General features: G+C 42.9%; 1 protein-coding gene across 2 annotated transcripts in view; it reads right to left on the reverse strand.

Annotated features, from left to right (window-relative positions):
• Window positions 1–4,133, reverse strand: part of NPSR1 (neuropeptide S receptor 1) — a 58,343-nt gene extending 54,210 nt beyond the window's left edge. For both annotated transcript variants that reach the window (XM_048299169.1, XM_048299164.1), the window contains exon 1: window positions 3,831–4,133. In XM_048299169.1, the coding sequence (XP_048155126.1) occupies window positions 3,831–3,977 (147 nt within the window). In that variant the 5' untranslated portion in view covers window positions 3,978–4,133. The remainder of the gene's footprint in view (window positions 1–3,830) is intronic.
• Window positions 4,134–13,725: the final 9,592 nt, after the last annotated feature.

A 13,725-nucleotide genomic window follows, 5' to 3' on the forward strand; every position in this document is an offset into this window, starting at 1 on the left:
AACTATAGGGGCTAAAACACACAGGTACAGGGAATGCTACCATGTGGGGGGAGGACAGTCAAAGACACATACACACGTTTAAAATAATTTGTGATGGTTTTGACAGGCACGCAGTTCCTCGTGAGGGCTGTAACACTTCAGTGTCACTGCTGTGCTAATGCTGCATGGCACAGGGGCCAGGGCTTATGGGGCCAGAGGCAGGGTCCTGTCAACATTTGGACAAGTGGTTGGGGTTCCCAACTGGCAGGGGAGATATTGGTGTTCCCAGCAACTTCGGGTGTAAACAACAAAACCTTTGTGTCCTGCTCAACAGGTGAGGACTCAACTCTACACAGCAGGAAACAAAAAGTACCCCTGCTCTGCTGGGAGGTAGGAAATTATGGTGGGAACACAGTCCCCCTGAGAAAGGAATAGCAACTGGAGTTTTGAGCACTCCAACCTTTATTTTCCTGAATAAAAGTAGGGCATCTCCTTTCTCAGCAGAGCTCTTAAAATAAAGATGATCCCTACCCAATCTTTCTGAGGACAAGCACATGCTCCTACCATTGTGGAAGCTTCTGGGCTGTTGAGTGCCTGAGGAAATGCTTCCTCCAGCCCTGACAGAGCCCCCCAAACCTTACTGAAAACAGGCCAAACCTATTCTGAGATTCCAGCTCTTCTCCAGGCAAGTTTCTGGTTTGTACCTTGTCAGGTTTGCAGAGTTAAGAAGGTCCTAAAGTGGAGGAAGGCCACAGGTGTTCAGATGACTTCTGCTCTTTCTGGACTACTGTATTTGGCAGGTGCAGTTGATGCTCACTTAGAGCCCTTTTACACATGGATTAAGCACATATGGAGGAGATTGTTAAGGGATGTAAGGAACTCTCCTTTGGCCTGGGAAGTTGGAGCTGTAATTAATACCAATTTGCACATCTGTTCTGAATTAGGTGCTGAAATAGCCAGCAGAATTCCTTGTAGTTTAAGACAGTAACCTACCTGGATACCTCATAGAAAGGCACCCAGGAAGAAAGATGGTCTGGGTTTTCAGAGACAATTTGCCATAACACAGCAGCAAGACCTAAATATCTGTGGGAATGAGGCCGTGCCTTTGCCACGGGGAGCGCCAGCTCCTCTTGCGTGCTGAATGGCGCATGGATACAATGGATACACCCAGTCCTGCCCCAAAAGCTGCCATTCTGTATGCCAAGAGTCACTTTAGTTAGCTCACACGGCCCCAAATCAGACTTCATTAGCAAAGCTTTGGTAAGCAGCTGGCACTTCTGTAGTAACGACTACCAGAAGAGAATCTGCATTCCTCTAAGTGGAGGAAATGCTCCATTTTTGAGCTAAAATAAATCAACCAAACACTCCCCGCTCCCTCCCCAAAAAAATCAACAAAAACCTGAACTGGCAAAAAACTTTCTAATCTGAAACTGTGCAGGGTTTAGTTGTTAAGCAGAGGAACAGACAGAAGCTCAAATTTTTCTGAAAGAGAAGCACTCACAACTTAGCCTGTAACAGGACTTTCTGGCACTGAAATGCTCTACAGCACGTTATTTTACTTTTGTCACATTGCCACCACAGTATAACACAGACACTACCTGCAGTGGGTCCTGGCTGTCCTTCTGCAGCTTGGGAGGGAAAGAAGACACCAGTGCATGCTCATGTAGTTTGAGCAGCATGTGAGATACCCTACACAGCTGTCATTGGGTAAAATCATTAAAAAGCCATTAACACAGATGTCACTCCCTAGTCTTCGTTTATCAGTTTAGATCATGTTTTCGTAAGACTGCCTTGATAAGATAGGTTACACCTGCATTTTCCAAGCAGAAACAGCTTGTGTGCTCTGTCTGCACCCTAGCACACAGGCTCTGGGGTCAATCTGTGTAGTGGCTACTCACCCACCCTGCCTTCACAGTCAGCCACAGGCTACAGTGTGTTTGAAAATCCCAGTAAAAGGCCCAAACCCTATTTGTAAGCTACATTTTGAGCACTGAACTCTATATTTCAAATTCATTCAACCTGTTCCAAACCGAAACTTATATTGTTTTAGCTGCTTGACTACAGCCTCGTAAAGAGAAAGGTGATGCATCTTGGCTTTCTGAAGTGGGCAAGGACACAGCCACAACACAGGCAGAGCTGGTGGAGGACAGCCAGATGAGTCAACAGGTATCAGCAGTACCTTCCACATGTGAGTTTTACAGAGTGCTGAAACTGCTGGCAGGGACCCCTGCCTTCCCTGCACTGTAGTCATCAGAGCAGGTGCTTTCTCCTTCCTTTCCTACAGCTGCACCAGCTATCACTCATCTCTAGAGTAAAAATACTTCCATGCCGATCAACAGCTAGTAATTGATGTGGAATCCATGTGTCTCCTTGTGAAGTTCATGCTATATGTGCCACAGCTAGGCATCCGGCAGAGACTCAAGTGCAAGTCTAATGAGAAGCTCTCGGCTACAGAACCATTTCCTTTAGCAATGGATGAGCATGCATGACTATCCTTGGTTTCCTAATTATTGTAATTTACTCAATCTTTCCTATTAACAAGCATTTTTCTGCCTGGAGACTTTCTAATAATGGAATTAATTGTCACTTTTACCATTATAAAATACTGCTCCCATTACATTGTTCAGATTTACAGCCCTAACTATGAAAAGAAGACAGGAGATAAAGAGAAAGTTGTTAAAAGTATTTTGCTAGTCCCTTCTGATTTTTTTTTCAAGAGCATTTTAGGAGTCTAACATGGAGAGAGGAAAAAAAGGAATAAAAAATAATTTTCACCCTTGAAATCCTAAGTAGGAAGTAGTATCTTAGTGATTATCAGCAGCATGTTAAAAGAGACCTTCATTAATTATGACTGGCACTATGGATCACCTCTTTCTTTATCGGGGTGGGAACCTGCTGTAATTCCACTGATTCCACCAGGATTGTGTCAGAGCACTGCCAATCTCACAGATACAAAAATTGCTTCTGAATATATCCCTTTTTACCTCACATGTTGTCAAACGATATAAGTGCCTGTATCTTTCCAGCTGAAATTGATCTCTTTGGTCCCCAGGCTCCAAAAGGAATGGCAGGGTACTCCTAGTCAGACTTTTTAATAACTTGAACTTGTACAACATGCCATAACGGTAAAGAAGCACATGGCATTCAGAATGAAATTAAGTAATGGCAACAGGCATAGAAATCTGAAGGAAATATTAACTTCAGAACTTCTCTAATCTTTTTCCTACATTCACCTATTGCTAGGGTGATGTTTAGTTTTGGAGATGACTAAATACACTTCTCATTCAATTCAACAGCATTCACTACTGAATGACTCATCCAGTGCATTCTTAACAACCGCTTTCAAAAGATACTGCAACCCCCACTCAGCTAACAAACAAACAAGCAAACTAATTAGAACCAGTCCCTCATGGTTAAAAAACCTCAAACAACAAAAAGCCCCTCTCACTTGTGTACAATGTTTGTTGCAGCTGGAAAATTGAAAAGAAATCCCTTATGTCAAGATAATGCCTCTAAGAAACTACATTTTAAAAAATGTGCTAAAAATAAGACAAGCTTTTGAATAAAGATGCATGTACAATTACAATACCTCTACAGACAAACAATACAGTCCTCTCTTGGAAGAGGATAGAGTTAGCTAAGACATGTAAATCTGAAGTCCAATTTCTGCAAGTATTTTGCTTTTCAGTTAATGCCTCACGCATGCTGTCAGCTGCCTTTGCAGGGAAAAAAACTACCAATATCTGGTAAAAAAAAAGTTTAATAATCTTCGTTGCCTCCCCACATCTGTGCTGAAAATGCTCCAAAGCTGCAAGGATGTGAGAAAAGTAATGCACGCCTTAAAAGAATACCTTAAAGGAATAGTAAAAGGATCCCCACTCCTCTTCTGCCACCACTTCTGTGAAAGCCACCGTTTCAGTGCAGGTGACAAGGGTGAGATCCAGCCAGCTGGTGCCTCCCTGGGAGCTGCTGCTGGCTTCTGTGGAGTTGACCTCCATCACTGGATTTTGCTTAAGTTCTCTAGGTGCTTGTTTTAGTAAGAGTTAATGCAGCCAGGCTTCTCCCGTAAAAGCGCAGCACAAAACCAGCTTCTCACTGCTCCACCACTGGCTACCAGAGGCGTCGGGCTTCAGTGCAGCTGAGTGATAGAAAAAAACAAAACAAAGCCAAGCTGGCATCACTTTGAGCTTTCTTTTGGTACAACTCTGGATTGCCTTGCACCCCAAGTTGTTACCTCTGGAGTCAGGCACACCTGTAAAAGCGTGGGCCTCCTCCCTGCACTAAACCCAGGAGCCTGGGTATTCCACTCAGCAGCTTTACTTACTTACCTTAGCCAAGCTCACTATGATTTTGGTTACCTGCAGTCTTATGGTACATCCATATACAAGCACCAACACTCTCTCCTGTATTAGCAAAACCCTATTAAGTTTTTAGGCTTAAGCTTTCACAATTTCCTTGTCAATACCTGACTTCAGAAATAGACCTCTCTCTCACCTTTGCAAAGAGCTGGAGTGTGCTGCACACCCAGGAAGGCAGTGCTTTCTTCACTGTATGGAAAACCTGTCTGGAAAGGCACAGCTCCTACAGACTTAGAGGCTCAAGACTCTCCAGAACAAGGCAAGCAATTATCTCTCTATTCACGGATTTTCTGGGCACTGATCCCACATACCCTCTGTTTATTCAGATGTTTTTACCCATCTCCAGAGGCATTACCCCAGCTTTACCCCAAGGTGACAGATGAGAGTACAGTCACCCTCCCCGACCAGAGCTCAAAGTCACTTGTAAATCCAGCACTTGCTCAGCTTTGCAAAGGTGCTCTGCCTCAATGAGAATGCAATGGTAAGCAGAACGTGATGCATTTCACACTCACACCCCACCAATTCAATCTTCCCTTACCTGCTCATGGCAAAACCCAGTCCTGTGTTTATGTAGGCACAGATGGCCATGGGGGAGCTCAGGAGTCTTTAAACCCCTCTCTCTTGCCAGCACAGCACACTGTCTCCCGAGCTGCTGGAGCAGGGGTCTCCACAACCTGCCCACATTGTCCCTGATCCATGTGGGACTGTGCCCACCCCTGCCTACAAAAGCAGCAAGAGAGGGGTCACTAAATGGTCCTCCAGCTCCCAGGGCCTGTAATAGCAGGGGAAATTCAGGTCCAAGTTTTGACTCTGAACCCTCACAAGTTAGGACATGTCTGATCTAAGGCTTCGGACCAGGCTGTTCTAGAGACTGCAGAAACCTCTGAGTGTCTGAGCAATATTAAGACTCTCCAGAAGATGCTGGAGTCTTCAGAGCCATTCAGTGGAGTCATTTAGAGGAGGGAATCAGTCTAGACCAATACAGATAATCAGTACCAGTCACAAAACAATCAACTCTGACTAATATGCACCAGTGATCAGTATTTAACAGTGGCAAATGATTCATAGGTTGGAATGTGATCAGATAAAAAGAAATACTGTGTTTTGCTGAAAACCACTGGCAAAATGGTCAAATATATTTTATATAAAAGAGAGGGGAAATATTTTTGAAGTTTTTCTGGCTGATTGTACAGGTTGACTTTGAAATTCTGCTAAGAAATATTTAGGTAGCATCCAAGCTTCTTGAAAATATTTTACCTTTTTTTTCCCTCTTCTTCCTTCTTCTTGCTTTTCTTTCTTATATTTACAGAATTCTCTTTGCTAGAGTTAAAATTCATTACACTGAGCTTTTGGGTTTTTGCTCTTTCATTCCTACAGAGCTGTTAAGCTCGAGCATATTACAAGCACTAAGAGGCTTTTCGGTATCTACACCACACGCCAGATCACGTGCAGCTCCCAGGGCTAACCTAGAGAGACTTGTCTTGTGACTCTGCCAGCTACTTTCTCTAACTAGTGCTTACGGAGTTGCAAAAGGTTATCCCGTGCCCTGCTCCAGCGCTCTCCTGTCTCCACTGGAGAGTGCTGGAGGGCTAATTCAGGTTTTCCATCACTATCAGCTTTTCTGCCAGCGAGTATTTCTCAGTTACAGTCACTGCCATGTTTTGTTGAGCATTTTCTCAAAATGCTGTTTAGCCATAGAATTTGAAGCCATGGGCTGTCTATGGTACCACATCTAGAATTAAGCTAATTCCCTAGAATAAAATACTTTATTTTTAAACCACTACAAGTCATTACAACACTTTGAAATTTGGTGTTCAGAATTTGTTCCCCACCCCACTCTCCATGCTGAGATTAAGCAAACTCTGAAATGAATGGCAAAATAAAATACTTTTATGATTGAATATCAAAAGCTTACAAAAGGCAAGATCAAATCCTAGCAACACCTCTGTGCTGAAGAAATAGCTGATTGATTCCTGTAAGCGACTTTGTTGTTCTCCTCAGTTGGGACCTTGAAAAGTCTCTGAGAACTTTCAATGGTTTAAGAGATTGAGGCAGTTTTAAAGGGAGAGAAATTGAGTCTTTTCTCTGCTTTAATATAAAATTCTCTCCAATTATTACTGTAAGATAGTTTTTTATCTAATCTATAATAAAGTATGCTTCTTCCTTCTTAACTATTTTAAAGACCCTGTACCGTAGAACTGCACCACAGCATGCTTCATGAGTTGGAAAGATATTGAAAAAATCCTTAAGCAGTAAGAATGGATTATTTGGAAGAATAATAGAGAGAACTGGCTTTAGAGGCCCCTTCATTTGCCATTCCCTTTATCTCGGTTTCAGAAGACACACACATTTAGTTTGCTTAAATAAAGCCCTGAACCAAAGGACCAGAATACCTAAGAGCATGAATGGTTCTGCTGAAAGGTGAAGAGAGTATTCTGTAGTTATTGTGTGCAACAAAATTGATAACCTCCATGCGCAGAAACATGGGGAGAGAATCTCCCTACAGTGGCATGGCACTCCTGACTGGAAAGAAGAGTGCAACTGCAGAAAGTGAAACTAGGAGATTGATGTGATGTGATGTGATGTGATGTGATGTGATGTGATGTGATGTGATGCGATGTGTGATAAATGAAGGTAGGTAACTCTGGAAAGAAAAGGTAAAATAAAAGGGAAAAAAAAAGAAGCAATGAATCAAAGTTTTTAAAGATCAGGTACAAATTAGTGATTTTGGTTATTTAAGCCTGAAATTCCTTGTGCAAAAACTCTGGTCTTTCCTCCACAACAGCTGTGAAATGCAGTAGGTGGAGATGGGTCATTTTGCACACCACATTGTGGATGCTCCATGGCAGGCAGAGGTGCACTCAGCAGCAGTAGGAGGAGGGACTATGCAGGAATACCTGGTTCCTCCTATGCTATCCATTTCTGTATCTTGACTTCCCTGACAGAAGCTATTGTGTGGCAGTATTTTTATGCATGATGCTGATAATCTGCCAAAAGTCAGCCAGCGTAAATATGTGTCTAATGGTCAAAAAGATTAGGCACATCTGAAATGGACAGAAAAAAGTTCTGCTCAAGTCTATATTATTTTTTACTGAGACTTTATGGTAGATTTCTCTTGCTGTATTTAGGCATCGTTTGGAGTAAATTGAAAAAAATATTTGGTTTTTTGCTCTTTGGAGCTCTGCACCCTGGAGTAGTTGGGCACAATCATATTAAATGCAAACAACAAATAATGCTGTCAGACTGTAGGAAGGAAGAGAAGTGGGAATTTCTTACTTCTGAAAGAGCAGCAAGCTAATTATTTTTCTGTAAAAACCATGCTTACGCAAATCCTTATATGCCAGCTTTGGAAGAGGAAGTTTAGCCTGCTCTTCCCAACGCACAGCTCTTCTCCCCAAAAGCTGAACTTTTGGGGCAATTCAGAAGGATTTAGCTGCCGGCTTTGGCAGCATAGCACCACTTTACACTTGTGTTCCCCCATCCCCGCTGCACAGGAGAGCAGAACTGGCACATTAGTGACACAATTCCTGTTGTCTGTCAGAAATTCATTCTCCTTTAACTTACAAGCTGCTCAGCAAGTGCATTGGTTTCCTTTGGCACTGTGCCTCCAGAGGGATGCAGACCTGGGCATCACAGCTAGGGAATACCCAAACAGGCTGGATTGATTCCCTCAAACCTGGAACCAAAAAAGTCTTCATGTGGTCCCAGTGCCTGGGATGTGGCTGGGAAGGGAAGCCCCTGCTTCTGGACTCTTGTAGGTCACCGCTGTGTGTGAAACAGAGGGCTCCATATGTGCCTTACTTAGGGTGCGAGTATTCTGCCACACATTTGCACTCATATCTATACATTGTTTACAGTCCCTCCAGGTGGGGATGACATCAAGTTTCTAAGTCTTCAATGACTTGAACTAGCAATGATCGTTTATAGGCTAAATATACAGTTACTGAATTTTCTTGACAGAAACCCCTAACACCCATTCTCTATCCTCCACAGTGAAGTGGCTGTAACTTAGGATTTTAAAATTCAGGAGTCAAAGCAAGATCTCAGAAGCTGGTGTTAACCTCCTCCCAAGCATTTTATTTCAGGATCTGTATCCCAAAGCAGGACCTGGCAGCATCATGTTGACACTGCCAAACTTAGCCATTCCCAGGCTGCTCTTTGTGAGGTGTGAATTTCAGCTACTCTCTGCAGAGACTCCGGGGTTGTGACTCTGTCCCATATGTGCCACATGGATCACCCTGGGCTACAGGGCCAACTAACAGCACACTAAGTTCAGTCCATCCCCAGATTCCTTGGTTCTGGAGTTAAAGGCTAGCAAATACAGCTGAAGAGCCCTTCTCTTTGATGGAAAAAATTGAGTTTGATTTTCATCCAGAATCTGAGCTAACTTAATTTTGAAATATTAAAAGCATCACAGAATGAGATAACTATTCTGTGCTGGGCTCCAGGCTGATCTCTCACCTGTCAAGTCTCTATGCAGCTTTGAATCAGATACCTAAACTGACAGCAAGCTGAATTTTCCTCTTAGTGTTTATTTTGAATCAGATCTTTTGCAAACACCTAGATTTTACCCATAGTAAAATACTGGAGTTGTAGAAGTCACAGAACTTTTTATATAATAAATGATAAAATGCGAGCTGGTTGTTTCTCTTAAATGTTTTTTTTTAAAGAGGAGATTTTTCCTCATCTTTATGACTTTGTTTGTAGTCTTATTCCAGATTGGTTCGTTTTGCAAAAGGGATACACAGCCATTTCTCATTTCTTGTTAAGAAACTTTTGCAGAAGAATGAGCAATCCTTAAGGAATTATCTTTGAAAAGAAGCAAGCAGATAAAGAAAACACGGAGAGGAATGCCATTAAATATGAATATTGTGTTAGTGGAACTGTCAGGCATCTTGAGATTTCAAATCCCTTCACTCTGTTCCCCTCGATATAACCATCAAGGAAATCATATATTTTGCAAGGGCCTGATTCTCCATTCATTTAGCATGTTGCAGAGCAGAATTTCTTCCTGTTCTGTGACTAGAATGGCAAGTAGCTTCCACAAAAAAGAGCCAAGCCCTGTGAACTGAAACAGATGCCTGATGAATGTGCATTCCTATAAAATACTGAGGCAGTCAACATAGTCACTTGGAGTGTTCTTTTAAGGAGCCAAGCAGGTGGCCAAAATGTATGGCATCCATCAGGTGCTGGCATGTAGTTATGTGTGCAGATGCCAGTAAGTAGGTAGAATAAATTCACAGTCCGCATCACCACCAGAAAGATTGTTCCTTCAAAATCTTCTGCTTCCAATTGCCAAGGCACTGTCTGCCCTTCTCAAAGAACTGCAGCTGGAAAGGGAAAAGAGCACAGAAATAAAACCAAGCTGCCAAAAGGGAAAGGTGGCTTCAGGTGAGCCCTGGCCGGCTGCCAGCACAGCCGGCAGGAATGCAGCCAGCCTGCCCGACTGCATCACCTGGCACACCGTATGCTCATTAACAAGGCAACTGCAGGGAACAAAACACCAACCATATGCTTGCCCTGTCCCACTCCTCCCTCTGCTTAAGGTCCCATTTAACTACAATGAGCACCAATGTATCTTGAGGGGGGGCCAAGAGGCTGTGCAGACACAGGCACTGGTTCCCATTTTGTCTATAGCTGGCATCAGCAGCTTGTTGCACAATCTTCTGAGCCACAAGCCAGACCCTCAGCAGTTCAGAGCTCGGTTTTCCACAGTACAGGAAGGCCCTCGGAGGAAAATTGGGTTCAGGATTTCCACAAGCCAACTTCTTAGCCACTACTGACACATAATGCATTTAACGTATATAAATAGGAATCCTTTTCAATTCTCTTTCCACATTGTTGCTTAGAAACATTTTTCTTTCATTTTCCCATGTTTAATTAAACCAAAACCAATTTAACAGGCTGTTGGACTAGATGATCATTGTAGGTCCCTTCCAACTGAAAATAGTCTAGTCTAGTCTCGTCTACACCAATTCTTATTTCATCTTAATCTACAGAGTATGGATATTCACATCATATCTGCTCTGGGAGAGAAATACTCCTCCCACTCTTTATCTTTCTGTCTGCTACCTCTGGTGGGTGCACACAAGAGGTCATTTCCAGTATTCCCATTCAAGCCTGCACTGATAGGAATTACTCCCCTGTTAGATTTCAGAGGATGCCTGGATCTGATAAACCTCTCTCTTCTTCTGCAGGGCATGATCCAATGGGTAAGCCTCAGGCTTGGAATTCAGGGAAGATAGTAAGCACCTTGCTCTTCTGCACATTCCCATTCTGACCCTGGCCAAGAGATCTCCTCTCCCATAAGGAAGTGTTGTGGTGGCTGAGTCCACTTCACACCTCCCAAGCTGCCCTAAAAGTGGTCTCTCTCTACAACACTGTGCTAGAAAGTTCTCCCTTTGTCTAGATTCTGCTGGTCACTGGTGCTCTTCCCCTCCCATCCCTTTTCCCATTGGCCCCTGTTACGTCACTCAGCCTTGCCTCTGCCCCCTAGCCCTCAGACTATTGCTTTTGGATGCTCTGCCCGCCTTTGGGAGCTCTCGGGACAAAACCGGCGCAGGCGTTCGGTTTTGGGTTCTTCATGCCTCTGTTCCCTTCGGGCTGTTGCCATTAAACGCCTCGGAATTGCAGGCAGAGAGCCCCTCTCGCCTCTCTGTCTCCGGTTCGTGCACAGCCTGTGGGTGTGAGCGGCTGCTCGCCACCACCGGCGAAGCTGAGATCGTGAGCGCGCGTGGGTGCTACGAGAGCGCTGCCTGAGCGTGTCCACGAGGGACCTGTGGGATAAACGTGGCATCGATCCGCCGAAGCCCTCTTTCCACAAGGAAGAGGTTTGGAAAGTGAGCCTGTGACAGAAACTCAGACTCTTCTGGATGTCATTCCTCATTCACCTGGATGCTGCTGCCTGCTCCCCAGCTCTGGTCACACAGAGCACTTGCAGCATCCAGCTGGGTGTTTGACTATAATTTTTGACAGACCCTCTATATACAGGGACCTGATTCTCTGTTTAAGGAGACCACACCATTGGTCTTCAAGTGCCAAATTGGAACAAGTGAAATCAGCAGTGAGCTAAAACTGTGCCAACCCTCCTTTGCAAAGAAGGGGTAGGTAAACTCACAATAAATGAGCTGTTCATTTCACAGCAAACTGAACTTTTGCTATGAATTTCTGTTGGGCAGAAGGTTTTAAAAACCTGCAATTTTAGGTAAAGTTTAAAATTAAAGTTCAAAACATAGCAAAAACAGGGTAGTTAGTGCATAAGAACGTTTTCAGCCTATGTTGCCAGCTTTAATCTCTGATCAAATAGTACTACAGATGATAGCAAGAGGGAAGAGGGCAACAGAGGGAATTAGTCTAACCCATCAACACTAAAAGCTTTGGAAAAGACCAGCACAAACCACAATGTAGGTCAGAAAATGTGCCCATCGAGAGGTAGTGGGAAGAAAAGAAAGTGTGGGAAGAAAAAAATTTAAATGCCTGCATCCCTGCTCTCCTTTCTATGGAATAAGTTGTACCTGAAGTAATGAACACACTCTGTCTTGTGGCGATGAGCAAAAGAGTGGAATTACAGATTTACAACAGAGGTAGAAAGCCATTAGATGAATTGCAGGACTTTTTATTACCAATTGCAATTTCATGGCAGAGATATTATTTATTAAATGTAGAAGCAGCCAGTTGAATTCTAACTGCTCTTTGGTTTAATTCCACTTATAAAAAGGCTGAAGAAATTACACAGAGCAGACTAAAAGTGCTCTGCAGTAGCAAGTTTCCTTGTCACTGCCTTCAAATGGATACATACACACAGAGAAATAAAAAAGTCAGTGTATGGAAGGGGAACAAGTTGCACCCAATTTCCCTTTAAAAAAGCCTAAGGTAGAGTAAAATAAATGTACTGTAGTGTTATCATTACTGCACTTGAAGAGCAGTTTGGACAATGTAACATCCTCAAGTACTGAAGCTCAGTTTTTTGCCATCTCCAGGAAAAGATACACTTTACTCCCTCTCTCTCATAGAAAACCAGTGTGCAGACAGAAAACAAACCTGTGAAATGACATGTCCTGGGTCAGAACTAGTTGGGGTGGGCGGGGAGGAAGAAGACAGTGTTGGCCATAATATGCCATTGCCTCTCAGGTCATCTCCATGAAGCAGGATTATGTATATTTTCAGGCAGAAAAAGGGATGAGTTATTCAAACCCCAGCGGCTTCGTGCCAGCACTTACTTTGAATTCACTGAACTGCAGAGCAGTAAAAAGCAAGAAGAACCAGAGAGAAGTGAAGAAATACCCACTGAAGAAACTGTCCGAGCTTGTGTGGCTCAGATCTCTAAGGCTTTGTTCATGCTTATCTGTCACTGTACATTGGCATGGAGCAGGGTGTTTAACAACTTACATTGGCCAGAAGACCGAATGCCATAAAACAAATTTTGTTTTTTTAATTTTTTTTTGTGTGTTGGGCAAATAATAAAAAAAAGGTCCAGCAGGAGCAAAAAAAAATACATAAAATTTTTATAAATATGTTTTGTATATAAAAAAGTAGTCTTCTGCAAGGCAGTTCTTTTTAGACTATAATACAGATGTAAATTAGTCTGGTGTGATACAAACCTTCATTTCCAAAACACCATAGTCTTTTGCTAATATATTTTTCAGGCATACTCCTTTGGATATTATCTGGAATTCTTTAGCAGTACATTGATGTTCCTGATCACACTATGAAATATATATTCATTAAAAATGTGGAAATGAACTGCTATCATTTCCATTTCTGCACAAATAAAACCATTCCATTAGGGTTCCAATTCAATGGAGAAGTGAAACAGCACTGCCTCACACGCTGACATGAACACAGAAAGAATAGTTCAAAGAAACAAGATTGCCTAAATAAAAATACAAAATGGAGCAACCAGTTTAAGGTTGTGGATACAGCTGGGGTAAGTATTCACATCCCCCGTGAACATGCAGCAAATTCTAACCAGGCAAATAAACTCAGTCCAGTATTTTTATGCCCACACATTTTAACGGACTATTGTGTCTCTTTGTGTTTCAATGAGGCGACAATGATGTGGATATCTCATGCTAATGATTCTCTGCTCAGCATTGTAAACGTGAGTAAATGTAAATGTGATTATGATACAAATGCTCAGAGAAATGCGAATGTTGTTTTCAGAATGGGTATGGTTACCCTCATGATGGCATTGCACACAGGTAGCCCTCACCAGCTAGCTGAGGACAGCTGCTCTATGTGCAGTAAGTTGTGGACTGGCATTGCCAGATCTTCATGCAAATAAATGGGCTCGGCTCTTTTCAGCTCGCAGCTTGTGCCCAAGCATGTGAGCAGCTGATATGGCTTGCTGACTACATTTGGGAGGTAAGCTGTGGATTTTTTTTCACAT

The sequence above is a fragment of the Corvus hawaiiensis genome, chromosome 1, assembly GCF_020740725.1.
Source record: "Corvus hawaiiensis isolate bCorHaw1 chromosome 1, bCorHaw1.pri.cur, whole genome shotgun sequence".
Lineage (NCBI taxonomy): Eukaryota > Metazoa > Chordata > Aves > Passeriformes > Corvidae > Corvus > Corvus hawaiiensis.